The 17662-nt window shown below is 46.1% G+C and overlaps 3 protein-coding genes across 3 annotated transcripts; 1 reads left to right on the forward strand and 2 right to left on the reverse strand.

Annotated features, from left to right (window-relative positions):
* Positions 1-6486: 6486 nt before the first annotated feature.
* LOC307198087 (large ribosomal subunit protein eL36-like) lies at positions 6487-7954 on the reverse strand. Its single transcript, XM_079944711.1, has one exon. It carries the CDS (start codon positions 7773-7775, stop codon positions 7455-7457), a length of 321 nt encoding a protein of 106 aa, XP_079800837.1. The 5' UTR covers positions 7776-7954; the 3' UTR covers positions 6487-7454.
* A 347-nt stretch (positions 7955-8301) lies between these two features.
* SNAPIN (SNAP associated protein) lies at positions 8302-10146 on the forward strand. Its single transcript, XM_079944698.1, has 4 exons — positions 8302-8587; positions 8847-8893; positions 9134-9252; positions 9582-10146. Exons 1-4 carry the CDS (start codon positions 8445-8447, stop codon positions 9681-9683), a joined length of 411 nt encoding a protein of 136 aa, XP_079800824.1. The 5' UTR covers positions 8302-8444; the 3' UTR covers positions 9684-10146.
* A 231-nt stretch (positions 10147-10377) lies between these two features.
* Positions 10378-17086, reverse strand: ILF2 (interleukin enhancer binding factor 2). The gene is made up of 14 exons (XM_079944680.1): positions 16992-17086; positions 16213-16272; positions 15954-15996; positions 15408-15512; positions 14960-15037; positions 14522-14624; positions 13881-13946; positions 13297-13413; positions 12729-12807; positions 12065-12152; positions 11567-11628; positions 11375-11489; positions 11064-11154; positions 10378-10914 (listed from the first exon to the last, which is right to left on the reverse strand). The coding sequence occupies exons 1-14, from the start codon at positions 16994-16996 to the stop codon at positions 10754-10756; spliced, it is 1173 nt and encodes a 390-aa protein (XP_079800806.1). The 5' UTR covers positions 16997-17086; the 3' UTR covers positions 10378-10753.
* Positions 17087-17662: the final 576 nt, after the last annotated feature.

The following is a 17662-nucleotide window of genomic DNA, read 5'->3' on the forward strand; positions in this document are numbered from 1 at the left end:
AAGGACTGAGAGCTTACAGAGCCTCCTTGACCTTCCCTGAGTTCCAAAGTGTAGATTCAAACAGTTGCTTATCAAGGAAGGGAGGGAATGCAGAAATGAAGAAGAAGCAGTCAAAAAACAATAGTGCAGCTATAGGGCAGGATTCTGGTTCCTCCTCAAGGGATATACATAACAAAATACCTTTGAGTTCTTCTGCTGGAACAAGGCCCCCACCCAGGTGGAGGATGATGACTTCAGGCTGAACACAAGACTCCTGGAGCACCACCCTATCACCTCACCACCAACCAATCAGAAGAGAGTCTGCACACAGCAGAAGATAACAAAGACTCTGGACCCCTCCCCAGATGATTCTCCCTTTAAAAACTTCATGGTCAAAGCAGAATCCTCGGAGTTAATCTTTGGACGTGAGTCCACCATTTCCCGAGGTTGCCGGCCTCCTGAATAAAGCAAGCTTTCCATTCCTACCAGCACTTGTCTCTCCAGTGTTGGCTTTGGAGTGGCGAGCAGCCGAACCTGCGTTCAGTAACGCTAGGAGGGTGTCGTGGGAACCTCTGACTTATATCCAGTCTGTCAAAAGTACAGGTAACAACCTGGGCTAGTGATAGAGACTGGTGTCTGAAGTGAAAAGAGTGGGGCGATGGAGGGGCACTGGTGGCAGTCATAGGACGATCTTTAACCTGCTGTGGACAAAGAATGTCCTGCCTTTTCAGTAAACAAAGGATGTTGAGGCCATCAAGCCCTTAGCCACTGCAGCTGTGCGAGGGTGCACCCTGAGGGGATTCTGGATGGAGGAAAACAGGATACTGGCCCTATCCTTTGATAGTTCAGGGGTATATCAAAGGAATAATTTCAATAAGCCCAGACTCTTTCATCTTCCCATACATAGAAGAGCTCTAAATTCATTAACCTGAGATGTCTGTTTCTTTAATTAGCCATAATCTTTTGATGTTCCACTAAGTAGGGGTTTTTTGGGGTTTTTTTGCAGAAACTCCTATATAGCCTGGTTCCTCCCTTACCTCTTCAGAACAGTCCCTCAGAGTTATCTGAGGAAGCTGTACCTCGGGCTTAAGTCCTCAGTAATGCCCCAGATAAAACATAATTCTCAACTTTTAGGTTGTGCTTTTTTTTTCTTTTTTTTTTTTTGCGGTACGCGGGTCTCTCACCGTTGTGGCCTCTCCCGTTACGGAGCACAGGCTCCGGACGCGCAGGCTCCGCGGCATGTGGGATCTTCCCGGACCGGGGCACGAACCCGTGTCCCCTGCATCGGCAGGCGGACTCTCAACCACTGCGCCACCAGGGAAGCCCTAGGTTGTGCTTTTTGTTTCTCAGTCAACACTGGAATCTGACGCAATCTCCAGTAGTGTCAGAATTGAGTTAAATTCTCGGACACCCTGCTGGTGTCAGAATCGCCTGTTGAAAGTGTGGGGAAACCCACACAGACATTGGCATTGGGTCAAAGAGACCAAAAGACATGGGGATAAGAAACACACACAGTGAAAAAACTTATCTGGAAGTCTTGGGTGAAATGAGTTCCCCCAAAATGTTCTGAAGACTTACCCTTTGGATTTTGTGTGTGAAAGCACATCCTCTAAGGGAACTTAATTTCAGGGGGGACACCAGGTCAGCAAATGGAGAAGAGAGAGGAGATGACAGAAAGCTAGACCAGAAAGATTCAAGAGGGGGACAGTCCTCCTCAGCCTCCACCTTCTGACCCCTTTGGGATAAGCAGGAGTCCTGGGGTCTGACCTGATCCTGGTCTGAGAATGAAGGATGTGGAGGCGGTGGATCCCAAGCACCAGTTAATAAAACAGCAGGGGGCTTCCCTGGTGGCGCAGTGGTTAAGACTCCGCGCTCCCAATGCAGGGGACACGGGTACAATCCCTGGTTAGGGAACTAGATCCCACATGCATGCCGCAACTAAAAGTTTGCATGCCACAACTAAGGAGCCCGCGAGCCACAACGAAGGAGCACACCTGCCGAAACTAAGACCCAGTGCAACCAAATAAATTTAATTAATTAATTAATTAAATATTAACCAAAAAATACAGCGGGAATCTCAGGCCTCCTGGCTGCCTGCCCCTTCCCCACTCCCACCCCTACTGCTGCCCTTTCAGCTCTGCCATTGAAGCATTGTAGGGCTCCCCAGACAAAGTTCTCACCTCCCAGAAATCAGGGTAGACCAGGCAATACCCATCCCTTAACCTGGACCTGACAGGTCCGAAGAAATCTGACTCTCAGGTCCCCCTCCATAGTTAAAGCTGTCACCAGACACCATTCTGTGCCCCACTCCAAACAGGAAGGACCTTCTGACAACCCTGAGCACCCTCCTGCCACGCTCGGGCTCCACGTGGGATGTCGGGGTGCTGCTAGCCTGCCAGGCAGAGGGCACAGTGTGGCTGTGTGCCTTCCTGCAACAGACCCCTCCCCCACCTCCTCTGCCTGCCTCCTCTTTTTTTTTTTAAGTTTTTTTTTTTTTAATTTATTTTATTTTTGGCTGGGTTGGGTCTTCATGCTGCATGCCGGCTTCCTCTAGTTGCGGCGAGCGGGGGCTACTCTTCGTTGCGGCGCGCGGGCTTCTCATTGCGGTGGTTTCTCTTGTTGCGGAACATGGGCACTAGCCACGTGGACTTCAGTGGTTGTGGCACGCAGGCTCAGTAGTTGTGGCTTGCGAGCTCTAGAGCACAGGCTCAGTAGTCGTGGTGCACGGGCTCATGTGGGATCTTCCCGGACCAGGGCTTGAACCCGTGTCCCTTGCCTTCACAGGCAGATTCTTAACCACTGCACCACCAGGGAAGACCCTGCCTCTTCTTTATGAAAGTTGTAGTCTCCCAGGCCTCCCCTGGGTCACAAAATCCTAGCTCAAGAATTAATGAGTGAGGGAATTCCCTGGCGGTCCGGTGGTTAGAACTCTGCTTTCACTGCCGAAGACATGGGTTCAGTCCCTGTTGGGGGAACTAAGATCCCACAAGCCGCGTGGCAAGGCCAAGATAAATAAATAAATAAACAGTACAACTTTAAACATTAAAAAAAAAGAAGAAGAATTAATCAGTGAAAGGATGTGAACATGTAGGGACAAAAATAACAGTTGGTCCAGGAGAACTGGTAAGAATTTATACAGTACATCAGCCATATGCTGGTCACAGAATCTTTAGTTCCTCCCTGAAGTACCTAGATAAAAGTATCTGATGCACATTTCCTGAGCTGTTTTACAGATGCTAAAACCCCCACCAAATAGAAGAAGTTAACTACTTGCTGACCATGAGCTTGCAGTCCCCAGACCAGCTGGCGCACGAGGATTGAGAATGTTAACCCCTGTGACACCACCCTATTACCTCACCATCAACCAATCAGAGAGTTATGCGCATTCTGATCACATACCCTGTGACTCCCCTCCCTCACCTTTCCCTTAAAAACTCTTCCCTGAGACCCTTCGGGGAGTTAGGGTCTTTTGAGCATGAGCCACCCTGTTCTCCTTGCATGGCCCTTGCAATAAACCTCTCGCCGCTCCAAACAATGATGTTTCAGTTTGTTTGGCCTCACTGTGCATCAGGCACACAAACTTGGGTTTGACAACAGCGGTACTGCCTGAGCCAGTGCAGCGCTCAGCACAGCACAATGCAGAGGTTTCCCGTGGACATACTCCCAGACCCGCCTTCAGGTAGCCAGCAAGGCGGGGGCAAGTCAACCTAAGCACTTAGAGTCGGTTGAATTGGCAGATGCGGAACACGTGGATACGGAGGGCCTACTGTAAAAACGACTCCTTAATAGTTTGGACAGTAATTGCAGTGGAGCAAGAAAATCTTCTTGTTTGGTTTTTCTCCCAAGATAAAAACCTGCGCAGATTTGGAGGCACTTTTGCCAGTGTTACACAGATGGTTCAAAGTTTTTAAGACTCTCAGAGTCAAGGTTTCTTTTCATTGCAAGTATGTGAATATATCTCTGTAGCTACAGTCTGTATTCAAACTACTGGAATAAAATATCTGCCAGTCAAAAAAAAAAAAGGGGGGGGGACCAAACTTCCCTGGTGGTCCAGTGGTTAAGAATCCGCCTTCCGATGCAGGGAACACGGGTTCGATTCCTGGTCAGGGAACTAAGATCCCATATGCAGCAGGGCAACTAAGGCCGCGCACTGCAACTAGAGAGCAGCCTGCATGCCACAACTACTGAGCCCGTGTGCCACAACTAGAGAAACCCTTGCGCTGAAACTAGAGAGAAGCCCGCGCGTCGCAATGAAGACCCAGGGCAGCCAAAAAAAAACAGGGGTTGGGGAGCTCAGAGACAGAAGAGAGGGGAAGTTTTTATGACTTACATCTCCTTCAGCCTCTGCGGAAAAGCTAAGGACCAGAGGACTACTGCTATGTGATACTGGCACAAGCAGGGGGGGGCGGTTTGCACTGAGTACCTTGTGCCATGATGCCTGGAATTTGATAAGTGTTTAGAGAATGAATAATTGAACCAGCACTGGCCTTCAACCTGTTATCCAACTTCAGGGTTTCTGGAAGAGCCTTGCCCAGTCTCCCTCACCGAGGTGTCCAAGGAATCAAGAAAAGATGCATTCTAGAGTCCCTTTCAGCACTAATTTTCTCTGAGCAGGGTTATTATGTAATCTGGCTGATACGTTAGTGTGCAGGCTGACCTGGAGGGTACAGAGACTAGAGGCAAGAAGATCAGTCAGGAGGCTGGTACAATGCCCTCTTGAGATATAAGAGCTAACTCAAAAAAAAAGCTAAGTCAATGTGATAAGGAGTGAAAAGGAAAGCATAAAAACAAAACACAGAGTGATTTTCTTCAGCGAATCAGCCTTTGAAGTAGGATTACTAGATAATATACTAAAAAATTATTTGTTGTTTATCTGAAATTCAAATTTACCTAGTGTCCCAGAGTTTTTTGTTTGCTCTGTTTTCTAAATTTGGCAACCCTACTTCAAACAGTTACCTGAAAGGGCTGTGGCCTAACTTGGGGGCTTCCTGTCTAGACACAGATCATAAACCTCTTTTCCAGCCAAGGCCAGCCCCTGTTCTCTGTCCCTGGCACAGGCCTCAAGGACTTGGCCCTTTTTCCTTTCCTCTTCAACATTCACACCGCTTTGCCCCGGGCTTCCTCTTCTGAAAGCCTGATTATGAAGCAGGCTGCCGTTGCCCTAGCTACCCCCCTTCCTTGCCACTTACTCCCCAAATAAGCCCCCAGCCTCTCCTGAGAGTTTTACCTCTAATCACTAGAGGGAAAGATAGAGGGAAACAAACACAGTAAACAACAAAAACTGTACAAGGCTTTAAAAGTTGCCACAGTTGGGGTCTCAGGTTTGCAGCTGCTGACCACCACTCTCCCACAGTGATTTAAACACCTTTATTCCTGAGGACGAAACTGTCAATGAAAAAATTAATCAGTAGTCAATCTAAGAAATGGAAATGGAAAAAGAAATAAAATGGAAAATTTTATTCAAACCAACCTGAGGAGATATATATATATATTTTTTTAACATTTATTTATTTATTTGGCTGCACCGGGTCTTCGCTGCAGCACACAGGCTCTTAGTTGCGGTATGTGGGATCTGTTTCCCTGACCAGGGATTGAACCTAGGTCCCCTGCGTTGGGACCGTGGAGTCTTAACCACTGGACCACCAGGGAAGTCTCCAACCTAAGCATTTACAGTCTTTCAGAAACTCTGAGGACTGTTCCAAAGAGATAAGGTGGGCGGCTAGGACTTTGTGCAATCAAGCTCACGTCTTAGTAGACGGTGACTGCTATTCTCCAGAAATAGAGATCTTAGTTCATGGTTTAGTGCTTTTCTAAGAATGGGAAGATGCAAGAAACTGAGATCATAACACTTTCTCCTGAAAACACATAACTGAGGGCCAGTTCTGCCAGTTTTCCCAGAGCACGAAGTGCCTCATCCTGATTCTAAATTCCCTTCAGGGTGTACTGCAGGTCATTGACCACAGTGGCTAATGACTTGATTCTTATAGAACTGGCTAGTGGGCAATATTCTTTATTTTACAATCCTCTACCTTTCAGTCTTTATTTCAACCAGGGTTTGGGAGGCATTTCATGGCCAGCTTGTTTCATGGTGCTAGGAATGCTCATTCCCATGTCAGGAAAGGATTTCATTGATAGGCCAATGTGCTATTACCGGACTAGGCCCTGTCAACAGTAACCAAAAGCCTCTGGACTGTCTGTCTTACTTGTTTGTTACGGTCTGGATAATGATTCGCTCTTGTTGTTTCTTCCTGTATCTACAGTTACGCTATTACAATCATTGATCTTATAGAACTATACATTTGGTCAATTGTTTCAAGTTGCCTAGTCATCATTATTTTTATTGGAGGCTCAGTCACACATTTGGTAATGCAAGAAACAATAATCTTGTAAAATAGGCAGAATACAAGTAACATAGTTAGTAACATTAATGAGGTAATAAGTAAACATTTAAGCTAAGAAATTCCATTAGGTATCTTCCCCAGGTCATTTGACCTAGTCTGTCCTGCAAGCAATCTCTGTCATTAAGGGAAATGATATATTGGTATTGTACATAAAGTTTACCAAAGATATCTGCACGTACAAGGTGAGTGGTGGGTCATCCTGATGCCTTACAGGATTGAGAAAGGAATGTTATCTTCTAAGGAGTTACATGGTTGGCGTCAGAAGAAGAAAAATTTATTTATGGTTGAGCTGGTATTTCTGACATTGGAGAGATCTGGTTAATGCATAATGCAGACGCACACTGCACACTAGAGGGAAGACAAGAGGCCCAAACAGGGAGAACTTTTTTTTTTTTTTTTACTAGACCAGCAGGGAATTCCCAAGCAGAGAACATTTTCACGTTTACATTTTTCTTGTTTGCCTTAAAATAGGAGCTTTATTTCATCAAAGCTCAAGGCTGAACATTCTGGTGCCCATTTATTGTGAATCACTGGAACACATTAGGGCTTAAAGGACAGAGGGCTGTGCCTCTTGTTGAGAATTCAACAAGAGATGTAAACTCTCTGGAAAGCCATGAAAAACAAAAGAAAAGTAGGGAAACTTTTGTTGGGTTTTTTTGCGATACACGGTCCTCACAGTGTTGTGGCCTCTGTCGTTGCGGAGCACAGGCTCTGGACACGCAGACTCAGTAGCCATGGCTCACGGGTCCAGCCGCTCCGCGGCATGTGGGATCTTGCCGGTCCGGGACACGAACCCGTGTGCTCTACATTGGCAAGCGGACTCTCAACCTCTGCACCACCAGGGAAGCCCCAACTTTAACCATTTTTAAGTGTACAGTTCAGTGGCATTAAGTAAACTCACATTATGTAACTATCACCACTAGTAGTCTCTAGAACTTTTAAATCATCCCATACTGAAACTCTGTATTCATTAAGCAACAAGTCCCCATTCCCCCTTCCCCCCAGCCGCCGGCAACACTGTTCTTTTTTTTTTTTTTTCCTGGAAAAGTTTTATTGTGCACAGAGGGGAAGGGCTCAGTCCTTCTTGGCTGCCGTCTTCCTCATGGCGGCCAGGACATTGCTCAGCTCCTCTCTCTTCCTGTTGGCACGGATGTGTGTCCCCACCCTTTTCTTGATGAACTTGAGGGCCCACTTGTCCTTGGAGACCTTGAGCAGCTCCATGGCCCGCCACTCATAAAGGGCAAAGCCGCACACCTCCCGGATCATGTCCCGCACAAACTTGGTGTGCTTGGTGAGGCGTCTGCGGCGGCGGCTGTGCCTCGGCTTGCTCACGTTCTTGGTCACCTTGTGGCCCGTGCTGAGGCCCACCACGGCCATGGGGTAGCGCAGAGCCATGGCTGCCGCTCCTCAATGGCTGCCACGGCGGAAGGGGCAACACTGTTCTGATCAGGAGATAGAACTACATTTTCTCTCCATGAATTTGACTGTTCTACAAACCTCATACAAGCAGAATCATTAAATATTTGTCCTTCGGTGTCTGGCTTATTTCACTTAGCATAATGTTGTCACGTTTAACGCATAGCATGTATCAGAATTTCATTCCTTCTTAAGGCTGAATAGTATTCAGATGCAGTTTTGCACATACTTTAGTGCCATTAAAAAATACACTTAAATTTAGAAATATACTATACTATGACTATCATCTGGCTTTCCCACAAAATTAACATGGGAAAGCTATGGATAACTGGGGACATACGCATTTATTTTTCACCTTTGGAGAAAACAAAACGTACGCATCCCCAAAATGGTTCCTTCCTTCTAGCCCTTGAAGTCTGGAGACTTTCAAAACCCGCCACTTCATGGCCTACAAAGAACTACAACTCCCGGTAGCTCTAGGGCCCGGCCCTTCGCCCCGCCCTGCTGGCTCCAGAAACTGCGTTTCCCAGAAATCCCAGGCCGGGGTCGGAGCTGGCACTCCCCGGGCGGCCCCTAGCGGCGCACTTCGGCGGGGTTTCAGTTCCCGGCGGCCCTCGCGGCAGGTTCCGGCCGTAAGGGCAGTTCGTGATGTCGGGAGCTGGTTCCGCCGCTGTGTCCGGGGCAGGAACCCCCGTGGCGGGGCCCGCAGGCCGCGACCTCTTCGCCGAGGGGCTCCTCGAGTTCCTGCGACCGGCTGTGCAGCAGCTTGACTCTCACGTCCACGCCGTCAGGTGCCCAAGAGGGAAGGTTGGGGCGGGGCCTCTCCTCGATTTGGTTTTGTAGGGGCGGGGCCAAGAAAGGGCGGAGATAAGACGAGTTCGGCGTTCGGATGGGACTAAGAATTTGGGGAAACTGATTGGAGGCGGGGCAGACCGGCGGAGGGCCTGCCGGTGGGGGCAGAGGCTGGCTTTTCTGAGCACTTAGGAAACATAGGGGACTAGGTTTTTGAGTTCCATTAACTGACCGTGTAGGCCTTGTACCTCTTTGCAGAGAGAGCCAAGTAGAGCTCCGGGAACAAATTGACAACCTAGCTACCGGTGAGTAAGCATCCCTGTATACCCGGGATCCTACAACTCACTATAGGACCTTATGTTTTGCCAACCTCTGGGGCTGGGTTTCTGTCACTTGCTTCCAGGGCTGCCGATGGACTCCTCTTAAGTTTCTAGTGACTGTGCCCATGTGGCACAAGAGTGCTTTCCATAGCATTTACTAGCTTACTTGTTCCAAGAACGAGAAGGCCATTAGGTGTTTAGTTGCATCTTCCTTCCATTTCCCAGAACTGTGCCGTATCAATGAGGATCAGAAAGTGGCGCTGGATCTCGACCCCTATGTGAAGAAGCTCCTTAATGCCCGGCGACGAGTCGTCTTGGTTAATAACATCCTACAGAATGCCCAGGTAAAGGAATTTCCTACCAACAGTAGTTCTTTGTTCTTCTAAGTCCTTAAGGTATTCTCCGATTTTCAAGGGGTGTCATGAAGTCCCCAACACAGCGAAAGTCACCGTAATTTTTAGTCTTTTTGGGGAAAGGGAGTTGTCAACTAATGCCAGCCAAAATAGAACTTACTGTTCTTCTTAACCCCCAATTACTCTCATTTATGTTCTTACATACCTTAGAAGACGTAACGTTGAGATGAAGCAAGCCTAAGATATTTTCCAGCCTAGTTGACAGCAAGCTCAAATCCTTTCACAGAGCAGTTAATTTGATTCCCAATCTTGTTTTGTAGGAACGGCTGAGGCGGCTAAACCACAGTGTTGCCAAGGAAACAGCCCGAAGGAGGGCAATGCTGGATTCAGGAGTTTACCCCCCTGGTTCCCCAAGCAAGTAACAGGCCAGAAGATGGGCCCATGGCCACAGAATAGCACAAATACCATTCCCCGGCTGCCTGTTTCCTCCAGGACTCCCTGTAGGTGTTGGGACATCAAAAGGGCAGCCCTGTGGTTTGTTGGAAGCACTTCAGTCTTACCCATTTATGTGGGGCCCAAAGAAACCTGTGTAGAGCAGGACTCAGGATCCCAAAGGATTTATTATGGTTCTTGCTTCCAAGAATGAGCTGAGGCCTCTACATTTTTTTTTTTTTAAGCTCCATACTCAAGGCCCACCTCCTCTACCATCTCCGGGCCTCATTAACAAGGGAGGGGCTTCCTCTATTACGTGCGAGGTTGTTGGACCTGGGCAGAATGTCCTCTACCTGTGACTTCCAATATTCCTTTGTTTACACTAGAAAGGGCAGGCAAAGTCAAGGTGAATGACCACCTACCTTCTTTTGTTGACTGCACTGGCTTGACCACTGTAGCAGTGTTACTAAAACCATTTAATTCAATAAATGCTTAAATGGTATTCCAGTTTACTCTGGTATATGGAAAGGTTCCAAGAGTCTTCTGCATTAATTCAAATATAGATTCAAATTGAGATCTAGTGTTCACAATGAAAAAACTCAAGTATCATTTTCAATGAAGAGTTCATAAAGCAAAAAAAAGGAAGCAAAACAGCTTGCCAGATACCAAGGAAAAACAAGACCAAGAGCCCTACTAGGAAGTACTTTAATCTTTTTTCTTAGTAAAAAAAAAAATTGCAAACACTTACAGTTCACAACATTTCAACAACAAAGTACTGGTTGAGAGAGGTTTCCAGAAGCTCGGGATTCTAGAGTATTAGGGATAAAAGTTGGTACCCTGCTTCACTATAGATGGATGGCATAGGTCATAAATGGGAGACTTCTGGCTACTAAGCCAGTTTCAGAATGCAGTGGAATGACAATTCCTTCTATAGTGTCCTCTGAATCTTCCTTCCTGTCTCCCCTATCCCTCAGAAATGCCACCACATAAAGCCCAGCAGCAGTTAGCTTAGGCTCCAGTCTTCTCCTTGGGTAAGAAAGGGGGTGAAGAGACAGGGAGGTCATTCCTGAGTCTCCATGCTTTCCTCTTCCTCTCCTTGAGGTGGCTCTTCTGTATTCTCCTCCTCTTCCTCTCCTTCCTTCTTCTCTGGTGGCTTCTCATAAGCCTTTTCTGAAGGTGTCACTATCACTCCATCCCAGGTAGATATTTCAGAAGCAAGATCTAGAAGAGAAAAAAGGTGACTTCAGACAAGTAGCCCAACATACAAGTCGTGACCCACACAGTGGAAACAGTAAGACATGAGTAGTGTAGAGTTTCTTTGTAGATCACAGAGTACCGTAAAGAACCCCTGTCCCACAGTGGTCACTCACAGCTGGCATCACCCTCCTGGCCAAGGATCTTCCTAAAGCCACCATGTGAGAGGATTCGGACCAGAGTCTGAGCTGTGTAGCAGACCATATCCTGAGGCAGAGCACAGTAAGGGTAAATTAGCAATGAAAATCAAAATACCTTATTTGACTAACATTCTCATGAAAAGTGAGATAAAAACAACTTCTAATTTCAAGACCAAAGTCTGTGAGAACCCCCAAATCCCTGACCACTAAAAACCACATTCCCTTTGCCTTCTGACCAGATATTCAAGAGTGGGGCACAACAGACCATTTCAGAGCTGTCCCAATACCTGCTGTTCCAGAGTCATGACTGTGTGTACTCTGAAGTTGCCACTCTCACAGGGGTCAGTGATACCCACCGACCCTGGCAGGAAGAGTCCTGCAGCCAGAATCTGCAAGCATCGTCTGAAACATGGAGAGGTATCAGAAGAACACACAAGACAGCTTACATCCAGCCCCAAACCCAAAGCAGCATGCTATACCTGTAGGCCACATTTAGGGCCAAAGGCTGTCTGGTGGGGTTGTTCATCACAGCATAGTGCCCCTAGAAGAAAGTGAATCTGGTAGGTGTGCCATAAAGTGGCAGTTCTATCTTCAAACAAAACTTTAAACCATCAAGAAGAAAACTGGTTAATGTCTAGCTAAAATTTTAACGCTGAGAAGCAGTTCTGAAATGACTGCTCGTTCAGTAATTTCTCTCCATTACCACATTAATGAAATGACAGCAGTAATGAGAAAAACAAAGGTGCAGTAATAACTACTCATTTAACTGAATACTCCAAAAGCCCAAAGAAATAATAAACATTGAATCTTTATTGGATTACTTGTCCACTAATGAGATTTCTTTGTTTTTCTTTCCCCTTTCCGCCCCTCCCCCCATTTCTTTTTAATCTGTACCAAATTTCATATTCTGGTAGGTTTCAGAGGAACTACTGTAACATAGGGAGGATCAGGAATTCCAATTGCCCTTCATTACTTACAAGTAGGTCAAGTATCCAGGGAGTGAGGGGCTCAAAGCCAGGGAAACGAATCCTCAGGTCCTTCAGCAGCCTGATGAGCACTTTAACTCTGAAGGTAAGAGGAACCAGGATTAAAAGTAATAACGGATCATGAAACAAACTAGTGAATATAACAAAAAGGAAACAAACTCACAGATATAGAGAACAAACTAGTGGTTACCAGTGGGGAGAGGGAAGAGGGGAGGGGCAAAATAGGAATAGGGGATTAAGAGGTACAAACTACTATGTATAAAATAAGCTACAAGGATATACTGTACAACATGGGGGATACAGCCAATATTTTATAATAACTATAGATGGAGTATAACCTTTAAAAATTGTGAATTACTATGTCGTATACCTGTAACATAATACTGTACATCAACTATAACTAAAAAAAAATAAAGTAATAAGATTTTTTACTTCCACACCTAAGGTACAGAGATGAAGCTATTTCCAGAACTATACATTCCCTTCCCTCAACCTAAGTTTGCTTACTTGAGGTAAAAATCAAAATCCAGACAGAAGATCACAGCCAAAAATGTTCTGTGAGAGGAAGTATTGGGGTGGGGGGGTGGGGTATCCTGCTGTTCAATGTAGTTAGAAGGATTAGGATATATCTTCACTCAAACAGGGAGGGACTCACGTAGACTGAGAAGCATTTTCCTCAAACCAGCGGGCATGTCGGATGGCTGCTAAGGCACTCTGCAACACCTTGATATCCACTAGAAGACAAGCATGACATCCACCAAGATGAAACATTCCCATTACTGAGCAAGCAATTCAATCCCACTGCCATAGTCCAAGAATGTGAAAGGAGGACAGGATAACAGAGTAATTCCTTAAACCACCCGCCGTGTTCCCCAGATCAGCAAGTCACCTGTCCAAAAATCACTATTCCTCCCCCAAACCAAATCTGGAAGCATGAAAGAGCCCCAATTTTCTCTGAAAGCCTAACCCCTCCATAAATATTTCCTCAGTCCTTTTTCTTAAATCGTCAAACTGCTTTCTTGGCCATGCTGGCTTTGACAATTTCACTAGCAAGCTGGTAAAAACTGTTTCCAAATTACAGAGGAAGACAGCAAAGTTTGGGGGTAAACATAGTTTGTTGCTATTCCATATGTGACCTTTTGGGACCTAAGTAAACTCAACAACACTTTATACCATGTTTTGAATTTCCCCAAATTTAACAGCAACAGAATAAAAAGACTAACAGTGGAGTTCTGGGTCCAGTTTTCGGAGATTGGGTGGCACTGTTGTAATGAGAATCTTCACTGTAGCATCAGAAGAACTGATTTCAAAGCCAGTTTCATTGGTCAGCATGGTCAAAACTGCAAAAAGAAAAATCAAAAGCTGAAACTCATATTTCCATTAGATGACCAAAGGTAAATCCAGGATGAGGGTGGGGGAACAGATAGGGTTTTTAAAGTTTATTTACTTATTTATCTTTCTGGCCGCACTGTGCGGCATGTGGGATCTTAATTCCCCGACCAAGGATGGAACCCATGCCCCCTGCATTGGGAGCTGGGTATCTTAACCACTAGACCACCAGGGAAGTCCCCTAGATCGATTTTTAAAAACACCAACAGTCCAGAATCAGAACTGAGAATACAGAGTTTAAAAGTAACGGACATCAACTGGATTTTGAACGCTGGCGAACTCTGCCCAAAACTTCCCCAACCTAAAACTCTGCATTCGCTCTTCCTTCTAGCCTGACCTGACTTTGTTAAAATGACATTATAATCATAGAACTGGCTCCTGTGACCACTAAATTACATGTTCAGCAACAAACTCAAACCTTCAGAAGGATCCTGTGCCCTTAGGCTCTCCACGACCTTGTTCCCTAGTGCAGCAACAGCTTCCACTAGATTGAAACAACAAGAGATAATGAAGATTACAATTATTTATGTAGATTTTTCTATACATCTCTGCACTCTGATTTCTGCTGGAGCAAGGACAAGCAGCTGAATGAAACTTTTACAAGGGGAAGCTAACACCTGGACAGAGAAACTGGAAGGCTCAGGGAACAGGACACCTCCTCCTATATACACACACCTTTTTCCACAGCAGGGTTTCTTGTCAGTGGGACTAATGCCATATTGGCCTGGATAATTCTTTGTTTGGGGTTGGGAGGTAGCATCTGTCTTGTGTACTGCAGAATGCTTAGCAGCAACCCTGGCCTCTACCCAAAAACATTAGCCCCAAAACATCTCCAGACAATGCCAAATATCCCCTGGGGAGCAAAATCACCCCCAGTTGAGAAACACTGCCTTATAGTAACTGGCCATATTCTTTCAGATACAACACACATTAAAAAACTAAATTTCCCATTTGTCTTCCAAACAGCCTTTCTCACAAGAAATTTGGGCTTTAAAGATCCCTATGCCTCAAATCCAACTGCTGTGTTCTGCTCCTAAGGCCAGAGAGAGGTACACTCACATGTTGGCAAAATCTTTAGGATCACCACCAGGTCAGCCACATTGTGTCCTGTAGTCATCGTTCCCTTTTTATACGATCCGACTTGTCGGACTTCTTCAATTTGCTGTTGGAAAAGGGATTTCAAGAAGAAAACTCAGAAGTGAGAAGACTGCCTAGTTCCCCTCAGAACTCAGTTACAACACAGCTTATTACCCGGATTTGGAAGTAGCAGAGTTCAAATCATATCCCCAAATAAGCACATGAAAAGCCTGGTTCATCATGGTTAGCTGACAGTAACGATCTAAGTCTGGTTCCCAAGATCAGCACTACAAAGGAATTCCACTGTACTTTTCTATTTTAAGAGTGGCTTTGAATAGGCATCTGCAGAAATAAGAGACAGGAGCCAAGGAAACTTCCACAAGGCTCCCCTTTCCTAGGACTAAATCATCAAAAACTCACCACTTCAAATGTCCCTGGAGCCACAATCAAATTGTCAATCACATTGTTAATTTTTGTCACCAGAGAAAGGATAGAGGCCTGAAAGACAGCAGGAAACAAAAATACCCTCAGGTGAAACACTGTAAGCAACTTCTCACCAAGCTTGAATATTTTCCCTTAATCCCTTCAACAGGAGATGAAGCAATACCTGCACGGGCTCTGAGAATATCCTGACCCTTCCAGCCTTGAATACTTTTTGATCCCAAAGATAGATTCCCCAGTAAAAATATGAATGCACATGTAATTTGTTTATATATTCACCTGGCGCTCTCCCTCTACCCACAAAGAGAAATAAGGAGAACGATTAAACTTTCTGTGGAGTTTAGGCTCTGATAACAGTAACCTCACCAGTACTTATTTACTTCTTTAGCTTTCTTTGAGGAACCTCAGGAAGGAAGCCAAAATATACCTGTTCAGCAGAGTTAGGAGCAAGGTCCTGATTCCTCTTCAGCAAGGCCTCACTGAAGGAAGTTTCATCAGGCGCTGGCTTGACCCGGGGAAAGGCCATTTCACACTAAACCAGAAATAAACAACTACATACTACTTACCAAAAATAATATACAATAGAGATTTTCTTTCTGTTGCCACAACACAAAAAAATTGAAAACAGAAAATTCTACAGCACTTATTTTTACTCCTTAAGATGTTCAAACAAGGACAGAAGCTGGAGGGAATATCCATAATTTAAGCTCCTACTACTGTTACACTAACAGATAAGCCAGAGATACCATTAACTGTTCAGAACAAAGATTATAACCATGTTACTGCCCACTGTGGCCGAGGGACTGTCTTCCCCTTCCAGCTTACACTGTTTACGTATGTAAAGCGACACACGGCTGACTCAAACCCACCCCCAACTCCACTCACTAATTCCTTTCTCTGCAACTACCACCTGACTTCATTAATAGGGAGACGCTGGGCTCAACCACAGTTGAACAATGGCCAAGGTACTCACCAAATAGAAATCAAATGGGATATGTGGCACAAAGGGCCTGAACCTAAAATACGAAAAACAATCCAAATTACTCACCACAGAAATCAAACCGATTGCGCATAATGGGGCCAAACTCATTTACCAGGAGAGCATGCAAAGAATGCTTCTAACCCACAGCTGGATCTCACAAAGGCAGGTAAGATTAGTCCACTCCAAACTCCTATTTAGATGACTGAAATGGAAACTAACAGCTGCAGAGATGCTAAAAACTGGCACTCACCCTCCTCCGGGGCCTCCTCTGGAACCAAAGCGCCCGCCGCGACCGCGGCCTCTGTCACCCCTAGAAATGCATGAATAGATTTTAACTTTGTTTTGACCTCGTTGAAGCAGTCTCCACCATACCGGCCACATGATTTCGAGTTAGCCTACCTCCATCGCTCTGCACTTCCCTTTGGAAGCCAAGCGATCCCATTCCCACTTACACTTCTCCCCCCCAATTCCAAGTGCCCAGCCTCATCCCCCATGACCTCCGCCTTCTGGATAAATTAATCACATCAAACCTCACATTGAATGCTGACGGGGCTCAGTGAGCCCTACAAGAAATGCCCCATAATTGCTGGGACACTCCAACCCTAAGACTTCAGAGACTAACGTGACTGCTCATTTATTCGTTCACGTGGTAAAAGCACCAGGCATATCCTATATGTCAAGCACTTGGCACTGAGGATGCATGAGGCACGTTCCAGCCTTCTCAGTCTAGATCGGGGGGGTGGGGAGTGCCCCTCCTGGGACCTGAGGACACCCCCTCATCTGAACACCCCAGAGACCGAAGTGTCGAACCTGCCTACCCACTCCTGGGCCCCACCCCCATCCCCGGCCCGAGTTTCCCCGCCTCCTCGGGCCCCGACCTCCCCCACTCTCCCAGCCCAGGAGCTCTCAGGTTTCCGTGCAGCCCCTAGATACACGGCCCTTTCAAGTCCTCCGACTTCTTTCAGCCCAACTTCCCACAGTTTTCGGTCGAATACCCGAAACCTCTCTAGAGCACCCCACAGCCCTTACCTCATGGCGTCCTAGAGTCCGAACAATGGAGGCCACACCAACCGCCCCTTTCCTCCGAGGAGCAGACAACTGGAGAGGCGGCCTGCCGGCGTGTCCCAACAAACTCCGGCTTGATTGGCTCCCGCCGTACTCCGCCGCTTGTGCCTATTGGTTTACTTTGGCAAACCGGCTTATGAACCAATGAAAAGCGCCTACTGTGTCAGGAACTAGCCAATAAGAACGGATTTGACAGTAACGACTTTTGCAGACACTAGGGGGTGCTGTGTAAATAAATCAGGATGGGTAGCATTCAGAGAACTTTCTGTACAGTTCATGGAAAATTATTTTTCGAAGCAGCAGAGTGGCGCAGCGGAAGCGTGCTGGGCCCATAACCCAGAGGTCGATGGATCGAAACCATCCTCTGCTATCGGTGTGCTTCTTTGTTTTTCCTTCCTAACAGTTTTAATTTTAAATTTCTTCAATAAATGTAACAGCCATACTCCTACGTTTTCCTCTCTCAAAAATGCAGGCTTTAGAAGCTGTTTTTGCCATCAGCAAGCGAAATGGAACAGGAAGGGACTTTATGTGACTGTGAACACTACACGTTTGGATGTGGTTCACAGAGGCTAGAAACTTTAGGCAGGAGAAGCGGTTTTGAGTATGTATATTGATTGAATCGGAGGGGGAAAATA

Source organism: Stenella coeruleoalba (genome assembly GCF_951394435.1).
Source record: "Stenella coeruleoalba genome assembly, chromosome: 1".
In the NCBI taxonomy this organism is placed as follows: Eukaryota; Metazoa; Chordata; class Mammalia; order Artiodactyla; family Delphinidae; genus Stenella; species Stenella coeruleoalba.

Excerpts from the sequence above, each read along its gene's own strand:
- LOC307198087 (XM_079944711.1), bottom strand. The coding sequence starts at position 7,775 with ATGGCTCTGCGCTACCCCATGGCCGTGGTGGGCCTCAGCACGGGCCAC.
- SNAPIN (XM_079944698.1), top strand. The coding sequence starts at position 8,445 with ATGTCGGGAGCTGGTTCCGCCGCTGTGTCCGGGGCAGGAACCCCCGTG. Across the intron at positions 8,894-9,133 it reads AATTGACAACCTAGCTACCG|AACTGTGCCGTATCAATGAG; the intron begins GTGAGTAAGCAT and ends TCCATTTCCCAG. Across the intron at positions 9,253-9,581 it reads ACATCCTACAGAATGCCCAG|GAACGGCTGAGGCGGCTAAA; the intron begins GTAAAGGAATTT and ends CTTGTTTTGTAG.
- ILF2 (XM_079944680.1), bottom strand. Across the intron at positions 12,153-12,728 it reads GAAAATGCTTCTCAGTCTAC|AGTTAAAGTGCTCATCAGGC; the intron begins GTGAGTCCCTCC and ends TCTTACCTTCAG. Across the intron at positions 11,490-11,566 it reads GCCCTAAATGTGGCCTACAG|ACGATGCTTGCAGATTCTGG; the intron begins GTATAGCATGCT and ends TCCATGTTTCAG.